The following is a 23458-nucleotide window of genomic DNA, read 5'->3' as shown; positions in this document are numbered from 1 at the left end:
CAGCAGAGCACAAGCAAGTCACCCGGCTAGTGGACAACCTTCTGAATTTGGCAGAGTGGAAATTGGACGAGAAAGACCCATGCAGTTGGCCCTGCCTAAGGGACCCAGGTGGCGCTGTGGGTTAAACCACAGAGTCTAGGGCTTGCTGATCAGAAGGTCGGTGGTTCGAATACCTGCAACGGGGTGAGCTCCCGTTGCTCGGTCCCTGCTCCTGCCCGCCTAGCAGTTCAAAAGCACGTCAAAGTGCGAGTAGATTAATGGGTACCTCTCCGGCGGGAAGGTAAACGGCGTTTTCCTGCACTGCTCTGGTTCGCCAGAAGCAACTTAGTCATGCTGGCCACATGACCTGGAAGCTGTCTGCGGACAAACGCCGGCTCCCTCAGCCTATAGAGCGAGATGAGCGCCGCAACCCCAGAGTCAGACACGACTGGACCTGATGGTCAGGGCCCCCTTTACCTTTTACCTTTCAGCAGCTGCTACATGTTGCACTGACTACCTAGTGGTGTGGGATTCTACCAAAGGGAAGCTGCTCTCGGGCCACTGAAGGGGCTCCAGCTGTGTTGCCAAAGAACAAATGCCTCTAGGTGGCTCGAGCAATTGAACCAAGCTGCATGCGACAAAGGCAAAGTGCTGCGATAGTCGCCAGGGAATGCTCTCTCAAACAGGAGGAAGGCTATGGTTGGGGATCGGGAAAAAGGTACCATTGATAAGAATATAAGAAGAGCCTGCTGGATCAGGCCAAGGGCCCACCTAGTTCAGCATCCTGTTCTCACACTGGCCAAACAGCTGCCATTATGGAAAACCTGATCTGATCACAACAGCCCACTCCCCTCCAGTAATAATTTTAAAATCTTAAATCTTAAAGGCAGAATAGATGAGAAAACATTAGCCAATGTGTGGAAATATATTGGGTCATAGCAGTAGACCCATTGCAATCAACGGACAAGTTACTTTTGCCCAGTGATTTCAATGGGTCTGCTTGGAGTAATGACTACATTGGACATCAGCCACTATATATTTTAGCTGAAGAATCTGCTTGATTTTGTTATCGCTGCAGAGATCTCAGGATTTAACCCTGTGCATGGCTGGCGGGCTTGAATCGCACACTCCGTCAACTTTCATATTACTTCCATGGTTCCTTTGTACTAATAAATGAGTTCTGTATGGGAAAATTGTGATTCAAGCAGTGGAAATGCAAAGTTAGTTTTCATTGATTCGTCACATAATTTCTCCATGTAGGAGTTCATTTATAAGGAAGAGTAATTGCAGAATAATTGTCTAGGAAAAAAATCACCTCGTGGCAGGGTGGATAAAAATCGATGATTTTTTTTTTAAAAGAAAAACAAACAAATAAAATTGGAGCTTTTATATTCAAATAGGATTTTTTAATATATATAAAAATCTAATTCCAGTAAGCGTCTCTTTTCATATAAAACTGTATGGAAAACGAAATCTGAATTTAATGCAAACAAGCACGTTAACGCCTGGACTTATGTTCTCTTAAATCGGAACCACAAGTATCTCTCAGAGATATTGAATTAAAGACTGTTCTTCTGTGCAGGGAGGGGAGAGCTGGGAAGTTAAACTGTATGAACAACAGAATAAATAATGTATTTCAGCTGTTATTGTGGGTTTCTTTCCTGGCCTAGGGAATAGCAACCATCCTTGGACTAGCATCAGGGAATGCCATCCTGTATGTCTCCAGCATCAACCAGAGACATTAAATGGATGGTTCTGCTCTCTCTCTCTTTTAAATGCCCTCCATCCATCTGAGCTCTCCACTGTATTCACTTCTTGAATTATGAATATTTATAAACTCTACCAGCCATGATAGCATGGAGATTTACTTTCTATCTCCTGCAGGGTGGGGTGTTTGGGGAACCAAAACTATTTTGCCCACAGACCTCTATCCCTTGCCTTGAAGAAGTACTGGACACTTACAAGTCTGTCAGCTCCTGTGTGTATTTACTCAGAAATATCGCCTGCCCGCCCCCCACTTGGTTCAACAGGGCTTACTTGGGAGTAAGTGAGCAGAGGATTGCAGCTTTGGGCTTCAAATGCACTCTCGCAAGGCATCCTTGCATGTGAGCAGGCAGGAAAGCAAAACAAACACATCTCCTTTCTAAGCAGAGATAAGTCTGCAGCGTGGGCTGCTAGGACCAACGGTTTTTGATTGTGCTCTTAGGATGTATAAGGGCTCTCTTTGCTGCAAAGCTGGGGTCCCTGGGGTGTGGTTCTTGGAGCCCATTTGGAGGCAAAACAGTGTTTCCCAAAGTGAGTGGTACCATTTCATAGGGGGCAGTGGGATTTCCTAGTGGGGAGGTAAGAAGCAAGGGCTACCAGACTTTCAAAAGCTGGTATCACTGAATCAAGTTCATCAATTTTGTTGAATCAATTGGACTAAGTAGTTTTCAATGGATTTTGAATAAATGTGCAATTAATTGTTACTGTTTTGAATTTTATTGTGCTATCCTTTTTCTTACAGTGTCATGCAAACCGCTACTCTGCTTTTGGGTAGGGTAGGGGGCACTGGGGATGAGTTTATGGAAGCAAGGGGCAGTGGCCCCAAATGGTTTGGGAACCACTGGGGTAGAGAGAGCAGCACATAGAATCATAGAGTTGGAAGGGGTCCCTGGTGGCCCTCTAGTCCAAACCCCGCAAATGCAGAAATCTCAACTAAAACATCCATGACAGATGGCCATTCAACCTCTGCTTAAAAACCTCCAATGAGGGATTCTGTTCCGCTGTCGGGCAGCTCCTACTGTCCAAAGGTTCTTCCTGGTGTTTAGTTGAAATCTCCCTTCTTGTAACTTGCAGCTATTGGTTTGGGTCCTGCCCTCCAGAGCAGGAGAAACCAAGTTTCCTCCATCTTCCATTTGACAGCCCATGTGACATGCTTGATGGGCACCTCTTGCCCATCTGGTCTCTGGTCTCCCTCTCCCCCAAGCAATGAGATTTTAGCTTGGGCGTGGGAGTGACAGTTGGCTTGAGTGGACCAGGGAGGGAACGTCATCCTTCTGGTCACATTCTTGGAGACAGAGGGACAGGGTCTCCATAGGCTTAGCCAGTTGGTTTCCTACCTAATGCAAACCACGCCCCACCCTTTTCTATAAATGCAACAAATAACTATTGAATGAATGAATAAATGTGTGCTGTGGCAGTGACTCCTGCTCTCACACCTGGTTCTGCTCCCACTGCGAGCATAAGTAGAATTTTAATTGCCAGTGAGCGTGGCTGCTTCTACAAGAACTTGCAAAATGCGAAATTTCTCCATGATTTAGAAAGGTAGCTTAGAGGCACGGACCTGAAGATTGGGCTGAAGATTTCAAACCAGAAAGGATATGCATTAGCCTTCCTCACCCCTGAGGCTCTCATCTCCTTTCAGTTTGCCACCCCCTCCAGCCTAGTTTTCCATTCATTCTCAGACACTTTTTCTCTATGCCTTCTATGCTGCCCTCACCCCCACATTATTCTCCAGCTGCACCTCCTCTTCCAACCCCCCACCTTTGAAAGTTATCCAAAGGGGGACAAATTAACAAAGATTGGACCGAGAATCAATTGAAATATGCAGTCGAGTTTTCTTCTGCGATGTGACCTTTGCAATACCACCCACGTCCCTTCGAAAGAAAGAAAGAAAGAAAAGACAAGGAAGACCCTTGCAACTCATGTGCAGAGGGTTTTTTTGCTGCTGTTGTTGCCTGAGTTGCCTGGGAAAAGGCTGGGCTGTCTCTTTAACTGCAGAACAGCAGAGCAGCTGCTCCTTGTGTGCAGACATGCTTGCTAGGTCTGAAAGTTTTGGTAAGTCGGTACATAACTGACAGTTAGATTTATCTCCCCAATAAGCAATCAACATTATAATAAAGGAAAAATGCTTTCCATGCACCTTTGAGAGCGCATCAGAAATTAATCTAAACATCAAATTAATTATAGTTTGTAAAATGAATAGTGGCTCACGGCCCTAATACTTGTGCGGCTCTTCCAACGCCCCCCCTGCCGGTCACCCTCCCTCCCTCCCTCCCCTGATTGCCTAGACGCTGTCGCGGAATGTGGGCGGAGGGCAAGAAGTTTTATGGGCCTCTATTTTTCATTCATACCTTCCCATCCAACTGGAGACTTTTCTCCTCCCATCATTCGCAGCTGCCAAGCGCAGCTTGCGCCTTGGCACGGAATAAACTTCACCGTAAGGTCAAGGAAAGGCCAGTGGGTGGGATCGTTGCTGGGACTTGGAGCCTGCCTAGATGGCAGGGGTTTCAAATTAATTAACAGAATTATAGAAGCTTAGAACTGTAGAGTTGGAAGGGTCCCTGAGGGTCATCTAGTCCAACTCCCTGCAATGCAGGGATCTCAACTAACACGACAGAGATGGCCATCTAACCTCTGCTTAAAACCCTTTAAGGAAGGAGAGTCCACAACCTCCGGAGACCGTTCCACTGTTAAACAGCTCTTACTGAAATCAAGATATACTATGTCCACACATTCCACAAATTTGTAACTCTAAAAAGAAATGGGATTTGTCTGGCATGACTTGTTTTTGAGAAACCCATGTTGGGTCTTAGTAATCACAGCACACAATCAATCAATCAATCAATCAATCGATTGATTGATTTTAAAAATGAGCAAAGCCAAATTCAGATTTTTGTGGTTCACTTTCTCAGTGGCCAATAGTAGGCTGTTATACCTTCTGAAAATTGCTTGCCCCATCTCACAAGAATCCATCAAGTGGATTTCCTTGGGAGGTGGGGGAAGACTTAAGAAAATGGTTAATTATTCCCAGTAGAGATGGCCCCTGGTCCCTGTGTTCACCAGCCAGGTATAAGTCTTAGAATCATAGAATGGTAGGTTTGGAAAGAACCCCAAAGGGAACCATAGCTAAAGATTCCCTAGCAGATGGCCATCCAAGCTCTGTTTAAAAACCTCCAGTGAAGGAGAGTCCACCACCTTCTGAGGTGGTGGAACAGCTCTTAGTGTCAGAAGGTTCTTCCTAACATTTAGGCAGAAACTCCTTTCTTGTCATTTGAATCCATTGATTCGGGTCCTGCCCTCTGGAGCAGCAGAAAACAAGCTTGCTCCATCTTCCAAGATCTTCCCTTCAGATATTTGAAGTTGGCTATCATACGCCGATATGTCTTCTCTTCTCCATGCGTAACATACCCAACTCCCTCAACCATTACTCACATGACCACAAAAAGCGTGCTGAAACTAGGGTTGTGAGAATGTGGGTGAAGGACCACTGCAGCCCTGGATTTACTCAGTGCTCCACAAATTCTCGACATGTTTTAGCTTCCCCCAGACCCTTGTTTTTCAGATCTTAAGTCCCTTTCTCAACATTTTCACCCCAGTTTGTGATCTCTCTCTCTCTCTCTCTCCCCTCTCTCTCTCTTAAACATATCAGTATGCAGTTTTACCATAATATAACACATTGTATGTTATTTTCATTAATATATATGTATGCAGCTGATTATAATTTTCACTAAGGTGGAGAGCCAGTACTAGACTAATACCCTGGGAGACCAGGGTTCAAATTGCCACTCAGCCATTAAGCTCGCTGGGGACCAGTCTCTGCCTCTCAGCCTAACCTACCTCACAGGGTTGTTGTGATGATAAAATTGGGGAGAGGGTGAGCTATGTATGCCACCTTGGGCTCCTGCAATAAATAATAAATAACAATAATTTTTCTGCACACATCATTTGGATGGAGGACTGTGCCACCAAATTTGGAATAGTGCGGATTTTGAAGGGTCATTGTGTTTCGGTTCACGCACTGTTTTGGGAATTAGGTAAGTTCACTTTAAAATGTGAACCAGCCCTGACGTCTCCTCCATTCCTAGTGGGTGAGTGGGTCTGGGCACACATACTAGTGAGCTTACCAAAGGCCTCTGGAAACAGATCACAGATGGATAACTCTGGAATCTTGGGCTCATGTTGAAGACTTTGCACCACGACCTCATTACCGAACATGTGCCTGCGCATCCTCACCCCACATCTCAGCCCCCCTTTTGGGCTCACATGACTTGTCACCTCCTACTCCCTCTTGTGGTTCAGCCCACTTTTCATCATGTGGCCACAGTCAGGATTTCACATGACTCTGCCTCCTGGATCAGGCCAATGGCCCAGTATGGGTTTGCTTTTAGTTTTGTTTTCATTGTGTGTTTTGTATTCTTCTTTTGTATTTTAAGGCTGTGAAGCGCACGGGGATCTTCGGATGAAGGGCGGAATGCAAATCTATCCCACCAACAACAAACAAAGCCCAACATCCTTTTCCAGCAGTGGGCACCCAGATGCCAATGTGGTGTAGCGGTTGAGGTGTGTGCCCAGGACCAGGTTTCAAATCCACACTCGGTCATGAAATGCTCCCTGGGTAAGACCCCGGGTCAGTTCCTGCCTCTCAGCCTACCTCACAGGGTTGTTTTGAGGATAAAATGGGCAGGCGTGAGAACCATGTTTATCACCTCGAGCTCCATGGAGAGAAAAGGCAGGATATGAATCCAATCGATAGCATAATGAATACGCCTGCAAGCAGGAACTGAGCACAAGAGGACCTTGAATCCCAGCAGCTGTTCTTCAGAACGGAAGCATTGCTGCCTGGGACTGTAGAGCACAGCCATTTCTTCTATGGCTCAGAGGAATCCTAGCATGGTAGGATTCCCTGAGGGTCATTGGAAGGCTGTCGTCACTACCGAATTTTGGAGGGACATTTGGCCATGTCGGAAAGAGAAGGGTAGGTGATGGAGGAGGGATTTCTTTGGGGGACAATGGCAGGGCCGAGGGAGGTGAGCTCATGGCAGGAAGTGGATGGATAGATGGATGGATGGATGGATGGATGGAGCTGGAGTTCCCAACCACCGCCCCACATAACAACATAGGCATCCAAGACAGTTAACAGCAGCACAAAGGGGAGGAGGGAGTGAGGATGGGGGGACACCCTACAGAGAAATCCAAACACTGGGACCAGCATGCTCCAACATCCACTTCATCGCTCCTGAAGCCCAACCCCTTCCATCTCTGGTAAAAAGGAGCAGGCTCTCTGCTCACCAGGCCCCCTCTCCTTCTGCCACCCGGTCTCGCTCACCCAGCTGAGAAACGGCACCCAACCACATCGCTTAGCTTTCCTTCCTGCCCCATCTATGCACTGTCTGCTAAGCTTTTCCTTTGCCGCCCGCTGTCCTCGTTTGACCTGGGTCTTTCTGCTGGTTCCTCTCCTTCTCCTCCCCGTCGCCCACCCCCACCCACCCCCAAACGCCTAGCAATTCCCCATTTCCACCCGACCAGGATTTGGGATGGTGTCCCAAAAGGTTCCTGGAGTCAGCGATCCTCTCTGCAGCAGGGCAATGCAGTTCCAAAGTATGAGACAGTGAGAAGGGAGCGAGGGGGGAGGGGAGGTGGGGCAGCGGTGGGGGGAGGGGGGAAGAAGAAGAAGGCAGATCGACAAAGGGAAATCGAGGAGGAGGAGGGGAGGGGGAATCAGCTAAGTAAAGTTACAAAAAATATAGCAATATGAGAAGAAAAAACGAAAAGGAAACCAAAAAAAGAAAAGAAAAGAAAAACCAAACGGTAAAAGTAGTTCAGAGAAAGTTCCTTTCCTGGATGAATCTAATTGTTTTGTTATCTTTACCCACCAAAGCATTTACTTTGGTTTGTCGCCCGATCCACAAACACTTTCGAGGAGATGACATTACCGAATGGCAGGAACATCTGCATCAGCTCTGCGTCCCCAAACTCCTGGGGCAGATGGTAGATAAACAGGTTACAGCCCTCTGGTCCTGCGGGGAAGATGGAGGAGAGGGAGAGAGAAAAGAGGTAAGGGATGAAGAAGGCGGGAGCACACGGAACACGAGAACACAAGACACGTGAGGTGTGCTTGCCGGATCAAGTCAATAGCCCCTCTAGTTCAGCATTCTGTTCTCACAGTGGCCAACTGGATTCCAGCATTGGCACAAGAGCCTTCTCCCCACTTGTAGTTTCCAGCAGTTGGTGCTCAGAAGCCTTGCTTCCTCCAATTGTGGAGGCAGAACACAGCCATCATGGCAAGTGGCCATCAATAGCCCATCCCCAGTGCCTACTTGCCATCTAAGGGGGGAAGCAGAGAGGAAAGTTCCATATTTTGACTATACGCTGCATGGATAAGTACTTTCTTTTATCTACCTATAATCTTCCAACGTTCTCAAGGCCATCTTGCAGATCTCACACACTGCCTGTTTTCACCGTGTATGAAATGAGAAACTTTCCCTGCACACAGAAATTTATTAGCTCAAGGAACAGACTTCTTGCCTAACCCATAGCTGCCAAGTCTCCCGTTTTCCCTGGGAAACCCCCGTTTTAAAAGCCGTTTCCCGCTGTCATCCCGAATGGCGAAATATCTCGTAATTCCCCCAGATTTCTTCCGGTGCCGCTCTGCCCATTGCCCAATGCAATTTTCGCGGGTTGCGATAGAGTGCAGGAAGCTCCTGCAGCCAATTGGAAGCTACGCCTTGGTTTCCAAACGGTTATGGGAGCTGAATCGACTCCTTGAACGGATTAAGTTCGACAACCAAGGTACGACTGTATTTATATATGTTGGATGCTGCCCAGAGCGGCAGGGGAAACCCAGTCAGATGGGTGGGGTATAAATAATAAAATTATTATAATTATGAGGATGGAATAGGACATCCCTTTTTTCACTGGAGAATTGTTGACAGGTATGGAATCTGATGCAGAATTTTGTGTATGTGTGTATCTGTGTGAAATTCTTCGCTCCACCCTTATCTGGAATCATCACAATGATCAAGTGGATCAAGGGTTAAACCATTTCTTCCCTGTCAGTTGGGGGTCAGCAGGGGGAGAGAGAGAAAGGAGGGAACAGGGGTGTACCATGTAGAAGAGAAGGGTTTTTAATGTTCTCGCTTTCTTCATCAGGGCATAATTATAGTGTCATAACACAGCAAATTACAACTTTGCCTTTCCTGTTAGAGAGAGGAGTTCACGAAGGTGCTTCCCCCTGCTTTTTATTGGCCATTACTCATCCCCTTGGCTGGCAGGGGTAGTTCCGCCGAGTCAGGATTCTGACAGATGCCCATTTAAAGCTCATTAAAATTCCCGGGCCTTGGCATGATTGAAGGCACTTTCCCCCTCCACATTTTCTTTTTGGATTAATGGGAAATGAAGCCCTGATGAAGACTTGCTAAGCACAAATTTCCCCCCACTACGTTGCTAAAAGCAACGGCCGACCTGTTACGCAGTGCCAGGCTCCTCGGGGACCGTGAGGTTGCCTCGCGTTTTTACGCCAACATGGGGGAGCAAGGCTGGGGTCAGCGGGCCAGGCTAATGGACTAATGAGGCCCCCAAGACCCTGCCGCTTAGCTAAGTGACTTGGAGAACTGGAGCACTCGAAGGGGGAGCCAAAGCACAGTCCCTTGAAGACACAAGGTGGAAACTCTGACATCATGTCAAGAACAGCTGCTGGGCAGGGTTCAAGGTCTTGGTGCTGAACAATTCAGGACCATGTGACCTGGGGAAAAGCACATCCGCCCCTGTAGAGACCTTGCAAAAGCCTTTAGATCATGTCGGGGAATTCTATTCTGCACCTTGCAGAATATCACTGTGCGGCGACGTTAAAATGAGCTCTTTTCACTTTTGCCACTGTGCTATGGAATGCCCCATTCTGCACCATCAGTTGCTACAGAAGTCTCATAAAGAAATAATAATAATAATAATAATAATAATAATAATAATAATAATAATAATAATAGCTGTTGTTGTTTCCCGCCCATCTGACTGGGGACTCAGCTACATAAGTAAAAATAAAATGTTATAAGTGCATCATAACACTGTGACACCAGATGGCACTGTAGAGCTGAAATCGGAACTCTATGAAATTCTTCCATTGTGAGCTTTAAAACAGATTCTCCCCCTCCTGAGCATTTTCAGAGTGTTTTTTTTTTAAAATAACTGTGTAGATGCAGCCTGGGTTGCCCCAGCCACTCTGCGCGACTTCCAACATATATAAAAACATAATTAAACTCAACATTAAAAACTTTCTGATAGTTCTGTGTTTCCTTGGCATCTGATAGGAGGGCGTTCCACAGGGTGGGAGCCACTACCAAAAAGGCCCTCTGACTGGTTCCCTGTAACTTTACTTCTTGCAGGGAGAGAACTGCAAGAAGACCCTCAGTGCTGGACCTCAGTCTGAATTATGGGGGTGGAGACACTCCCTCAGGTAAAGGTAAAGGGACCCCTGACCATTAGGTCCAGTCGTGACCGACTCTGGGGTTGCGGCGCTCATCTCGCGTTATTGGCCGATGGAGCCGGCGTACAGCTTCCAGATCATGTGGCCAGCATGACAAAGCCGCTTCTGGCAAACCAGAGCAGCACACGGAAACGCCGTTTACCTTCCCGCTGTAGCGGTTCCTATTTATCTGCTTGCACTTTGACGTGCTTTCGAACTGCTAGGTGAGTAGGAGCTGGGACCGAGCAACGGGAGCTCAACCCGTCGCAGGGATTCGAACCGCCGACCTTCTGATCGTCAAGCCCTAGGCTATGTGGTTTAACCCACAGCACCACCTGCGTCCCTACTCCTTCAGGTATATGTGGCCATTTAGGGCATTAAAGCATAGCTGCCAAGTTTCCCCTTTTCTCACGAGGAAGCCTATTCAGCATAAGGGAATTTCCCTTTAAAAAAGGGAGAACTTGGCAGCTATGCATTAAAGGTCAGCACCAACACTTTGAATTGTGCTAAGAAATGTACTGGGAGACAGTGCAGATCCTTTAGGACCGGTCTTATATTGTCCCGGCAGCTGCTCCCAGTCACCAGTCTAGTTGCCCCTTTCTGGATTAGTTGTAGTTTCTGAGTCACTTTCAAAGGTAGCCCCGCATATAGCACATTACATATCTCTCTGCCCAGGGCTTTCCCTTACCCATAAGCTCAGACCCTGCTATTATATATTGGAATTCCCCGAATCGTATGCTTGTATACTACCTTTTTAAAAATGGCTTTAATGATGTCTTTAAAAAATTAACCTTTTTTATTATACAATAAGATATAGAAAACTAATGTAAATAAAAATCAAAAACAGCTACAAAAAGTATTTTTTTAACCTCTCTTTAAGGTTCCTAGCCATTACCGCCTACAGAATGTAGTAGCCCCTCTCAGCTGACATCTTTCGTTTCTCCTCCCAGCCTCTCACCCTGGGAGATGGACATTTCCCCATCGTTCTGCTCGAACGCTGAGGTCCAGCTTCGAGGGCCTTCTGGCAGTTCCTTCGCTGCAAGAAGCCAAGTTACAGGGAACCAGGCAGAGGGCCTTATCGGTAGTGGCACCCGCCCTGTGGTACGCCCTCCCACCAGATGTCAAAGAGAAATACAACTACCAGACTTTTAGGCAGCCCTGTTTAGGGAAGCTTTTAATGTTTAACAGACCATTGTATTTTAATATTTTCTTGGAAGCCGCCCAGAGTGGCTGGGGAAACCCAGCCAGATGGGCAGGGTATAAATAATAAATTATTATAATATTATTATTATTCCCTCACTCAAACCCAGAGTCCCTCTTTATATGTTGTCTCCTGTTTAGAGGTGGTTTATATTAAGTGGTTTATAAAAACTTTGAGTTAATTAAATAAAAAGGTGTGTTTGTCCACAGAGAATGGTTGTCCATGAAACCTTGCAGAGCACCAAGCTGACTCAAGCATGGGAGACTCAAGCAAGGTGACTCAAGCATGGGAGCTGCGTACTGCAAGGAGTGCTGCCCTCCATAGGAAACAGGGGGCTGTGGGAGGTCAAAGGGGCAATGACTAGGGCCAGTACCCCAATGACTTCACGCGTCATACTTTCCACAAGCCATGTGGCTAATCACATGGTGCAATGTATTCATATTCACCCTGATTCCTCGGAATAATATAGGCTAGAGAAAAAGTGCTGGATACAGACTGGAGTCCATATGAGTTCCTTAGATACCCTTTGGCTAATTTCTTCCTCTCTATCTCAGTTTCCCATTTGTAAAGATGGGTGGTTAATGGCTTGGCAAAAAGTGTGAATTTGAAGATGAGTTAATTCCTGAAGGTAATGCATTTGTTTTTTGTTTTCAAAAGGTGAAAAAGGCATGATCAATAGTAATATATTCAATGCCCACCCCTATATTTTATACCATTGTTTTGTGTTTGATACACCATGGCATATGCATATTGTACAGCTATCAATTTACACTGAAAGCTGGATAAATGGGTTTTAATTTGTGTTTTATACCATGTTGATGTGGTTAGCTTCTCTAATATGGCTGTTCCTGTTAAATTGTACGTATTTGCACACTTTGATGGCTTTTGTAATTAGTGGTTGCTGAACAACTCCAGGCACGCCTGGAAGAAGCGGACTATTTGGATCCCTTCCAGTCGGGATTCAGGCCTCATCATGGGACTGAAACTGCCTTGGTCGTGCTGGTCAATGATCTCCGGCGAGCTAGGGATAAAGGTGAGAGCTGTTTCCTAGTCCTGCTGGATCTCTCAGCAGCTTTTGACACCATCGACCATAACATCCTTCTGGACCGTCTAGAGGGGTTGGGAGCTAGGGGCACTGTTATACAGTGGTTCCGCTCCTTCCTCCTGGGCCGTGTTCAGAAAGTGGTGGTGGGGGGGTGAGTGTTCAGACCCCTGGGCTCTCACTTGTGGGGTGTCTCAGGGTTCTGTCCTCTCCCCCATGCTTTTTAACATCTACATGCAGCTGCTGGGAGAGATAATCAGGGGGTTTGGGCTGGGTGTTCATCAGTATGCGGATGATACCCAGCTCTACCTCTCTTTCAAATCAGAACCAGTGAAAGCGGTGAAGGTCCTGTGTGAGTGCCTGGAGGCGGTTGGAGGATAGATGGCGGCTAACAGATTGAGATTGAATCCTGACAAGACAGAAGTACTGTTTGTGGGGGACAGGAGGAGGGCAGGTGTGGAGGACTCCATGGTCCTCAATGGGGTAATTGTGCCCCTGAAGGACCAGGTGCGCAGCCTGGGAGTCATTTTGGACTCACAGCTGTCCATGGAGGCGCAGGTCAATTCTGTGTCCAGGGCAGCTGTCTATCAGCTCCATCTGGTACGCAGGCTGAAACCCTATCTGCCTGAAGACTGTTTCGCCAGAGTGGTGCATGCTCTAGTTATCTCTCGCTTGGACTACTGCAATGCGCTCTACATGGGGCTACCTTTGAAGGTGACTCAGAAACTACAACTAATCCAGAATGCGGCAGCTAGACTGGTGACTGGGAGCGGCCGCCGAGACCACATGACACCGGACTTGAAAGATCTACATTGGCTCCCAGTACATTTCCGAGCACAATTCAAAGTGTTGGTGCTGATGTCAAAGAGAAAAACAACTACCAGACTTTTAGAAGATATCTGAATGCAGCCCTGTTTAGGGAGGCTTTTAATGTTTAATAGATCACTGTGTTTTATTTTTCTGTTGGAAGCCGCCCAGAGTGGCTGGGGAAACCCAGCCAGATGGGCGGGGTATAAATAATAAATTGTTGTTGTTGTTGTTGTTGTTGTTGTTGTTATATTTTAATTTTGTAATTAGTATTGGGCAGTTATTGGTATTCAGCTTTTAACTAACCAGCAACAACCTAACACTCTATGGTCAACACTGGGCCACTTGAGGCAAGTTATGCTGCCCTCCTGGAAGGACCCAGGTGGCGCTGTGGGTTAAACCACAGAGTCTAGGACTTGCTGATCAGAAGGTCAGCGGTTCGAATCCCTGCAACGGGGTGAGCTCCCGTTGCTCAGTCCCAGCTCCTGCCCACCTAGCAGTTCGAAAGCATGTCAAAGTGCAAGTAGATAAATAGGGACCGCTCCAGCGGGAAGGTAAACGGCGTTTCCGTGCGCTGCTCTGGTACGCCAGAAGCAGCTTTGTCATGCTGGCCACATGACCCGGAAGCTGTCTGCGGAGAAACGCCGGCTCCCTCGGCCTATACAGCGAGATGAGCGCCGCAACCCCAGAGTCAGACACGACTGGACCTGATGGTCAGGGACCCCTTTACCTTTACCTTATGCTCCCCTCTAGAGGCTGATATCTGAGGAGACTAGGTGCAAAATCTTACCACCTTTCCTGCTATTTTATCATTTCCTCCAGGAGACAGCAGCTACAAAAAGTGGACCAGCAAACAAAGCAAAACTTGGGCTCACATTGATGTAATAGCATATCTTCCATTTATTAGGATGTGACACAAAAGGTTTGGGAAGCTGGTGAGCCTCTGGTGAGGTGCAGCCAAGAATAATTTAGAATTGAGGAACCTACAGGTCTCTCACTCTTCAGTAAATATGTTTTTGTGGCTTCTTTTATAGGCGTTTTCATAGTGGCATCAAAATAGCAGCTCTGGAGCCCTGGCAGGAGTTTCCTCATGTTATGATACCTAGATAGTGACTGCTTCTTGAAGTGTGTGCATGACATCACAAGGAAGTGTGTTTTCCAGAAGTGGTGGCTGGCTACGCAGTGTTTCTTCCTGAAGCTACAGAAAGAATTGCCCGTGGTCAAGACAGTATCCCAAAGACTCACCTTCTCTCTGTTGCTGCGGGATCATGGGAGGCGGCTGTGGGAAGGCTTGGCTTATCTGGCCATATGCAGCAGGGTAAGCGGCTATAGGGGAAAGAGGGGGAGAGAAGAAAAGAAGGAAGATTTCAGGACCATTGCAGAAGCAGATCTTCACCCGCAACAATCATCCCCAACCACGAATTAAACCTTGTCAGGCTGTAAGGTGGCACATCATAACATGAACCCAGAATAAGTTGAGTTCTTGAAATGCATCGCAAATGAGAGAGGCACAAGCCATTTGCACAGACGGAGGGAGGCAACCTTGAAGGCCTAGTCTGAATGATCTGGGAGAATATCATGGTGCAACTTGGTTGCAGGTAAGCTGGTGTGGCCCTGAGCCTGGTGTGGTCCATGGATACTCAACACAAGGGAAAGAGTTGTGGAGGGGTAGCTGTGTTACTCTATCGCAGCAAAACCAAGGAAGTCTCTTGCGGTAAGAACATCAGAACAACCCGCTGGATCAGGCCAATGGGCCACTTAGTCCAGCACCCTGTCTCACAGTGGCCAACCAGATGCCTGTGGGAAACCTAGAAGCAGGATAAGAACCCTCTCCCCTCCTGTGGTTTCCAGCCACAATATTCAGAAGCACTGTTGCCTCCAACTGTGGAAGCAGAGCATAGCCACCATGGTTCATAGCTATCGATAGCCTTCTCTTCCATAAATTTGTCTCATCCTCTCTTAAAGCCATCTGGGTTGGTGGCCATCACTGCCTCCTGTCTCACAGTGCCTTGAAAGACGAATACTGTACATTTATTATGGCATAAGCTTTCATGAGCTGGAGGCTGGTATCTCAAGTCTCTGATGGACTTCCATGTGTGGTGGAAACCAGTTATCTGCTTGCATGGCAACAGGAGGCAATGGGACCACAGACAACTATTTTAAAGGTCACGCCATAGCACGACACACCAATTCCAAAATCATGACCCCTTGGGACCCTACGAAGGCCAAATTTGCTTTCCCAGGGGGTTTATTAAGAACTGAAAGATCTGAACCAGACCAGTCTGTCAAATCTTGCAAGCGATAAGGGGCAGAAACTAAGACACCAGAAACTGGTCTTTTATGGAGAATGAAACTGAACTTCCCAGATCATAGCTGCCAAGTTATCCCTTTTTTACAGGGATTTTCCCTTATGCTGAATAGGCTTCCTCGCGAGAAAAGGGAAAGCTTGGCAGCTATGGTCCCAGATCCAGGTTTGAGTCACACACAAAAGCATTCCTTGGCAGGAGTCAATAGTCATTCTTTGAACCATAGGGAGTAAACCAATTGGTTGTAGCAACAGAGAGGTTGTGTTATCCATGGAGGGAGACTAAGCACTGATATTAAAAGTCTGAGAAATTCCAGTGGAAATGCACCATGACTAAAACATATGGGGGAACTGAAAGCATCCTATGTCAAAGCACCCTGCATTTCAGGGAAGAATGTCCTTCCAACCCTTTTCGCACGAGTGCTTCGCAGAGAAATTTGTTACCCTGAATCTGAGCTGCTGCCTGACTTTGACTCCCTGTGTTGCCTTCTCCTTCACCTGCTCTTAGCATAGCTGCCAAGTTATCCCTTTTTTAAAGGGATTTTCCCTTATGCTGAATAGGCTTCCTCGCGTGAAAAGGGAAAACTTGGCAGCTATGGCTCTTAGTCATTTGCCACAGTTCCCTGTTCCTGATTTTATTTGCTAGAGTGCTCCAAACCAGAGGTGGGAAAATGTCAAGCTTGTTGTATCTGCTTTTTTAAAATTTACTGGAACTCCACGTTCTACCAATTAGAACCAGTTGCAAAAGACACAGAAGAAAAAGAACGGTGCCTCTGAGCAAATACTGAACCCAGGTACTTCTCCCTGCCTGAACAAAACTGAGCTCACAGCTTCTGTTTTCTACAGAAGTCTGTTTCTGGCTAGCATCCTTCCCAGAGGCATAGCAGGTGTGTGCATGTGGGAGATGGGCTACCGGGGCAATTGTCTCGGGTGCAATATTTTTTTTGAGGTGTGCCTCTGCAGCTGCCACCCTGACTGGAGGCACTCCCTGTCCCTCCCACCTGCCTCACCTGCACAGCACTCTGAGCTGGAGCTGGGAGAGGACGGGCCCTTGCATCCTTTGGCTGCACAGGGTTCCCCAGTGGTGGGAGAGACAAGTGGATGGCAAGACTCACAGCAGTGACAGCGATCCATCCTGAGGAGGCATGCATGCAGGTACTACTGCTGCTGTTCTGTAGCTCTGTCTGGCGGCAGCAGCAGTGCCGCATGGAGTTACCGGTTGGGGGAGCAATACTTGCCTTAGGGGACATAATACTTTCCTTGCCCTGGGCTCTGGCAATCCATGCTACACCACTGTCCCTTCCTTTAGCAGCCTAATTCATTTTTTTTTGGGTGAGAAAAGTCACTTGGTTGTTCCTACTATTAAAACAACTGGGAATCTGAATTATCTGGATCTAGTGCAGATCACCGAGAGATCGACCGGTAGATCCAGATCTCCCTTCTGCCCCCCTCTGCTCTACAGGACTCCTTACACCACAGTGGCTGAAACCATAGAGGACATAGTCAGCGGTTCCTGGGAGGTGGACAGGAGAGCCCTGATGGATGAGTCTGTCTAATTCACGATCATTTTTTAGATTAATACGTAATATCTCAAGGTATGTCCTCCTTGCCTTTTCAGACTAATATCTCTTTTTTGATCCCTGTGCTTCTTCTGCACATGGGATCCTGTGTGATCCTCCATCCCCCTCTCTACCCAAGACAAAAATTGCTCCCAAAGTTTGGAGGCAAAGGACTTCCAGTATCCATTCACTCTGCAAGTACTGTACTTTGCACTTGTACCAAAATGGCATCCTGTGTGCTAAGGTAATTTGAGCTCTGCAGTGTGAGAAAAGGGGATTTTCATTACCCATCTAAATTGTGCACACCAAGCAAAATTGCATACATTTCTTATTTTGCTTAATTGATGCTGCTAATTAAGTGAAGGGACAGGTTGTTGCATAGGACACAGAAACCCGATTCCCTGGGAATCTCATTATTCACTTCTCCTTTCGGAGATTCTACAAGATATCACTGCATTCCATCTTCCTGCCATAAGGACTAGAAATTTGGATTTTTAAAAAAATGAGAGCTGAGATTCTCAGGATGATGTATTTTGTGCCTGACACTAGATTCTGCCCTCTCTTTTTTCTGGTGCTTTCTTTCTTGTTCCAACAGGCATTTGGGAACTGACTTTTTAAGCGAAAGGATGCTGCTGTGCTTTTTTATTGTAATTATTTGTATGTTTAAATAGATCATATTTATATAATTTTATTAAAGTTCAATTGTTTTAGCTGATTCTATTTTATCTGTAAGCCGCCTTGAGTCCCAGCATGGGTAAAAGGCAGGATATAAATAAATGTACTACTACTAGTAATAATAATAATAATAATAATAGTAGTAGTAATGAAATACCTAACAACCCTGATTTGAATGTCTTTAAAAACTAGAGGCTTATCTGCTATAATCATTGGACTTTTGGTGCCCTTGAATAAAGGACTTATTTCAAATGAAGAACATTTTCTTTGCTGCCCTGTGTTTCAATCTGTAAACTTAATTCTCATTTTCCTTACTGCAGAAAGTCAGATTTTTTGGGGGGAGGGGGAGCGAGTTTCTTGTGCAGAACTTCCCAATTGACTACAATTGTGCAACCCAAGTTTGCTGGAACTTGGTTGAATTCCACCTGAATTCCACGGAGACAGTCTGAAAGCACCCTTAGTTTCTTTGGGCACTTGTTACAGAAAGGCAGGGCAAAAACGCAACGATTCAACAAAAGCATTCTCCTTTGGATGTCGCTTCACGGTCTCATTGGGATTCCAAAATACAAAGCAATTATGAAGAGCACCCAAATGTATCGGGCACCAGAGAAGTGAAAGGTTTATTGGGGGAAAGTGTTAATACTAACGACCTGCGTATTGCTGCACTCCGGCGTAGGCTTGCTGCAAAGGGTCGGCTGCGGTGGGACTCTGTGCTGTGAAGACACAAGAGAGAGAGAAAGGCTAGGGTTAAAGGGATGCAGGTAAGCTTAGGAGCACCGGAAGCACCTCCTGGGTCAGCCCAATGGCCCAACCAGCCCAGCAATAGGAAACCCGCAAGCAGGACATAAGGACTCTCTCCCCTCCAGCAGTTCCCAGCAACTTGTGTCCAGTAGCATTGCTGCCTCCGACTGGGGAGGCAAAGCTGAGATTCCTGCATCGCAGGAGGTTGGGCAAGGGGAACCCTTGGGGTCCTTTCCAACTCTACAGTTCTATGATCATCCTGCAAGCACACAAAGAGGGAAAAGGCAAATTAACCTGAAATAGATCAGGACTTTCCTTTCTCATGCCCTCTTTCCCCCTGGGTAGGGAGAAGTCCGCAAAAAAAAAGATATCATTTGAACGAGCTCTTCCTCGGGTGTGCAGCAATAAAATATTTAAAGCATAGCTTGGTTGAACCTCTGTCCCCCTAATGTCACCTTGGCCCTAATATTTCACTTCTTATTAGGAGCTTAATTTGTATTTATCGGTGCGGCTAGGTTTTACATTTATGCAGTCCCCCTGGCTTTGTACTTTTTAAGACAGCCCCTTAGGGGGATCAGGGCCATTCATCCCTTTGCTCTCCACCTCATTGCTTCTCTCCTGTCTGCGGAAGTGGAACAGCACCTGGAGACGAAGGCTCAGGCAGAGTGGAAGCAGAAGCCTCAAAAGAATTTGTCTGGCTACCCTTGGCTTGTCCTAGAAGAGGCACCTGGCAAATCCCAGGAAAGGGTCAATGCTGAGATGGGTACCCCAAAGGGCTGTTACACAAAGTGATGCATTGCCTCTGTAAAACAGAGGTGCTGATTTGGGCTCCACACTGTGGGTGCCCAATTTTCGCGTGCACCGTGCCAAGTCATAATTGTGGGATGGAACACTGGGGCAGACAAGTCACAACAGTTCCTAGAGTGTCCACTAAGAGGAACTCACCTGGAGGGACACCTGACTAAATTCAGTTCCTGTTCCTCCAGATATGCAGATGAGATGGATTAGCTGGCAGACAAAAGCCCCTAGCCAGCAGCCATTCTCTCTCTTAGCCATTTCTCCTTCAAAGGGAACACATCTCCAGAGAATCTCCAGTTAGGTTGGTTCTCCCTCTTGGCCTGCTGCCAAGAGAGAGACCAGATGGAGCCTCACTTTACTAAGCAGACTCCAGATGTACATATTTGTAACTTTTCTACGTAATCCTGCCTTTCTGAGATTACGCTGTTAACTCAGGATGTCATGTGAGTAAACTCTATCTTATTTTAATACTACTGTGTCGTGTATTTCTTTTAAGAGGGACAAAGGGGATTTGCCAGGAAGTATAATATTGAAGTATAATATTGTTGCAGAGGTTCTAACAAACCTAACGCTCATGCTTTGCTGCGCACAAAAGGGGAATGTCACTCTGCTGATATTGGAAGCTTGATAACACAAGCTTGGATAGGATCTATTTAATAACATATCCTAATCCACATCCCTAACATTCCCACAATAATTACATCACATTTTTTTTTTTGGTGTGGGTGCCCCTGGGTGCCTGGCTTCCTCTCCCCGCCATGGCTGCGGCTGAGTCCATGTGCCGCCCACCACAGCTGCCACACTCTTTCTGCTCTGCTGCAGTTTGCCTTCCTCCAAAAACTCCGCTAGTTGTCTCGCTGCCTGAATACGTTATTCCACCCCATTCATTTCATTGCAAAGGAAGCACAATGCAAATGGGGGAAAAACAAGTATGTATCGTTTGTGGACTGCAAGCAGCAACAGCAGCAAACACTGGTCACGTTTGCTGGTTCAATTTCCATCCTGGACAAGGGAGGAATAAGCAAACATTGGCCATTTCTGCCCCCATTTCTGTTTCTGTTGGAATTCTCCAACATTCCCCAGTATGAATCAGCCTTTGGTGCAAGCCTATCAGAGAAGGAAGGAGGTTTGCCTGGCCTGACACGCTACATAGATAGCAAGATCTGAGCTCGTAAAATGGAAGACTAAGCCAAGCTGATAAAACGGATGTCCAAAGTAACTTCTCTTGACATCTCAGGGCAAAAGCCCCCTCCCAGGGCACCTGGCTGAGAAGAGGAAGCCGCCTCTCTCTTAATCCCATCATTTCCATATCCCAGTGGGAAAAAAAGCTTCTCTCAGCTACAGTCGCTTCTTTTGCAAGGCGATCCCGGCCAGCACGACACCGTGTGACCATGGCGGATAACCTTCCATAAACCTGGAGACATAAAACAAGCCAATGACCTCCTCGACAACCATAAATATGAATTTAACGAAGGCAGCACTTATTCATTAGGTAGGAGTCGAGGAACGACTCCCAAGTCCTTCAAAGAAAGTAGATCTGTTAATGTCACTTTCCCCGAGTGTCTGCCCGGTGCCAGAAAGAAAAAGAAAAACCAAAGTCAGCATGACGTTGAGTGCTTCGCCCGGAATGATCCTCAGCAAATCCACAGCACTGATAGAGTTATCAGCTGACATCGAGGGAGATGTGGGTGACTCAAAGGGACAGAGAGCCAGAATGCTGGGCGGAAGCAGCATTTCAAAGGCGATTTCCCCCGAGGAAACCTGCGAGTGCTATAGGGTTGCACAGGCCAGTGGTTAAAAAGAGAGAGTCCAGGCAAAATAATGAGATGTTCTCTGTGGTGGGGAGCCATCGCTGGAAACAGGAGCCCTGCATTTCCTTGGCACCCCTCTCCTTGGTGGCATCTAAGCCAGGCCTTCCATTCTCAAGTTGCCCTTCCTCTTCAGACTACCGGCTAAAGACAGGAGCACCGGAAGCTGCTTTCTAGTGAGACTGACCAGCGTTTTCTTTTTCCACCGGCTGGCTGTTGCTCTCCAGAGTTTGAGGCAGGAGCCCTGCCTGCCTTGAACCAGGGATCAAGCTGTCTTATGGAGGCCTTTGGAATAAAGTTAAGATCCTAGTCCTCATTGTTCTGGAGAAAGGGCTGATTTAAAGAGAGGCGTAGGAAAATGACTTGTGCCAGGCTAGAGTGGCGCAGGTCAGGCTCACACCTCAGAAGCTTCCTAGTCTATTTGCAAAGGCTTTCTCCTAGAGCTCCTGTACCTACTCTGAAGTCCTAGCTTCATGCTCCCCTCTCCAAGCACCCTAGATATTTATATCATGAGTTTTCTGGACCTGATTCTAGAGACCCAGGTCTCTTTATCTGGCCCACGGGAAGCTATCTAGGCCAAACCCCCCCCCCACAAAGCAACAATCAGCCCACGCCTGCTCCCCGCATGCGTTTTCCTGACTGGACTGCATCCCTGAACTATGAATTTGTTCAGCCTGGCCTAGTGGTTAGAGTGATGGACTGGGACCTGAGAGTCCAAGGGTTCAAATCCCCCATTCAGTTATGAAGCCCACTGGATGTGACCTTGGGCCAGTCACGGTCTCTCAGCCTAGCCTTCCTTCACAGGGTTGTTGTGAGGATAAATGAGGATGGGAAGGCAAGTCTTTCTGCTTTGAGCAACTTGGAGGAAAAGGTGGGATAGAAAACAAACAAACAAACAAACAAACAAACGTATCTTGCTTATTTGGCGGGTGGGGCAGGGCAGGGAGGTATAACAACTCCAGACTTTTGCAGGCTTGGGAATATAGCCTCTTGTAAAAACAGTCCTATCCATTGACCGACCCACTTTGCATCCAGGAAGTTCTCAATGAATGGCCTTTGGGCTGAAGAAGCTTCCTTTCATCCAAATGCAATGCGGTCTTTCTCTTTCTAAGTCTTAATATCCCAGAGCAGATCGCATTATTGCTGCCTATACCTCAACTGGCTCCCGACTTCATAAACTGCACGTCTATATTTGCTGATAAGTGCTTTCCCATTCCCCCAAAGCAGTGAGCAGGGTAAGACCTCTTGGCTGGATGCCATGCTTTCCAGATTCAGGTCAACCCCCCTCTGCTAAGCGTTACCAGTAGCAGCAGAGGCAGCCACCGTGGTGGGGAGAGGCTGTTTGCCGCCACTTTGCCTTAAGAGCTACCTCCGCAAGGTCAGGATCAAAATAAATAAATAAGCGGGCGAGTGGGAGGGCTTGCTTCACCTTCTGCTTAAATCCAATTTAAATCACTCTCCCCAAGCCTAATCTATATCCATAATTATATCATTTGGTACAACAAGCTTGCGAAAGGTCCTATGAAATTTATGTAGATTAAAATTCATGGGTGCCATACTACGGATCCCCTATTATGAAGATTGATTAGGACAGCTGATGCAGTGATTAAAGAAGTGCGCGTTTACTGTTGTAATTAATTAGGCATTCAGACACAACAATAACGGCAATAACCGGAAGAATGCGCTGAGCCGGCAGAAAATGGCAACCGGCCCTTGGCTTTTGGGGGGTTTGCTCTCAGCTGGTTTCACAAGGGGCTCCAGCATAAGTTTGGGGGAGAGGAGCTGCATTAAATAGCCAGCCATGCGGGCCTTTTTAGGTCAGAAAGATTTTGAACATTGAGAAGGCCAAAGAAGAACATAAGAACCTAAGAAGCTGGGCCCCGTCAGTGGACCATCTAGTAGTCCAGCATCCACACAGTGGCCACCCAAACACCCATAAGAATATAAAAAGAGTCTGCTGGATCAAGCCAACAGCATATGCTCCAACCTTTCTCCAGTGAAAATAGGGACATCCTATTCCATCATCATCATCATCATCATTTTATTATTTATACCCTGACTGGGTTGCCCCAGCCACTCTGGGCGCCTTCTAACGTATATAAAAACACAATGAAACATCAACCATTAAAAACTTCGCTGAACAGGGCAGCCTTCAAATGTCTTCTAAAAGTCAAATTGTTGTTTATCTGTTTGGCATCTGATGGGAGGGCATTCCACAGGGTGGGTGCCACTACCAAGAAGGCCCTCTAACTTCACATCTTGCAGACAGGAAACTGCCAGAAGGCCCTTGCAGGTGGACCTCAGTGTCCGGGCTGAACAAT

The 23458-nt window shown here is 46.9% G+C and overlaps 1 protein-coding gene across 2 annotated transcripts in view; it reads right to left on the bottom strand.

Moving 5' to 3' along the window:
* The window catches only part of CELF4 (CUGBP Elav-like family member 4), a 701688-nt gene that overhangs the window by 27505 nt on the left and 650725 nt on the right, over nucleotides 1-23458 (bottom strand). Inside the window, exons 9-12 of one of the 2 annotated variants that reach the window (XM_060280393.1) lie at nucleotides 18438-18503; nucleotides 16055-16057; nucleotides 14497-14577; nucleotides 7617-7760 (exon numbers count right to left, since the gene is read on the bottom strand). In XM_060280393.1, coding sequence (XP_060136376.1) covers nucleotides 7617-7760; nucleotides 14497-14577; nucleotides 16055-16057; nucleotides 18438-18503 — 294 coding nt within the window. Of the gene's footprint in view, nucleotides 1-7608; nucleotides 7761-14496; nucleotides 14578-16054; nucleotides 16058-18437; nucleotides 18504-23458 lie in introns of those variants that run through there. The other variant, XM_060280394.1, reaches the window with a different exon arrangement.

The sequence above is a fragment of the Zootoca vivipara genome, chromosome 11 (genome assembly GCF_963506605.1).
Source record: "Zootoca vivipara chromosome 11, rZooViv1.1, whole genome shotgun sequence".
NCBI classification, from domain to species: Eukaryota; Metazoa; Chordata; class Lepidosauria; order Squamata; family Lacertidae; genus Zootoca; species Zootoca vivipara.
This window is presented reverse-complemented; position numbering and strand designations above follow the sequence as displayed.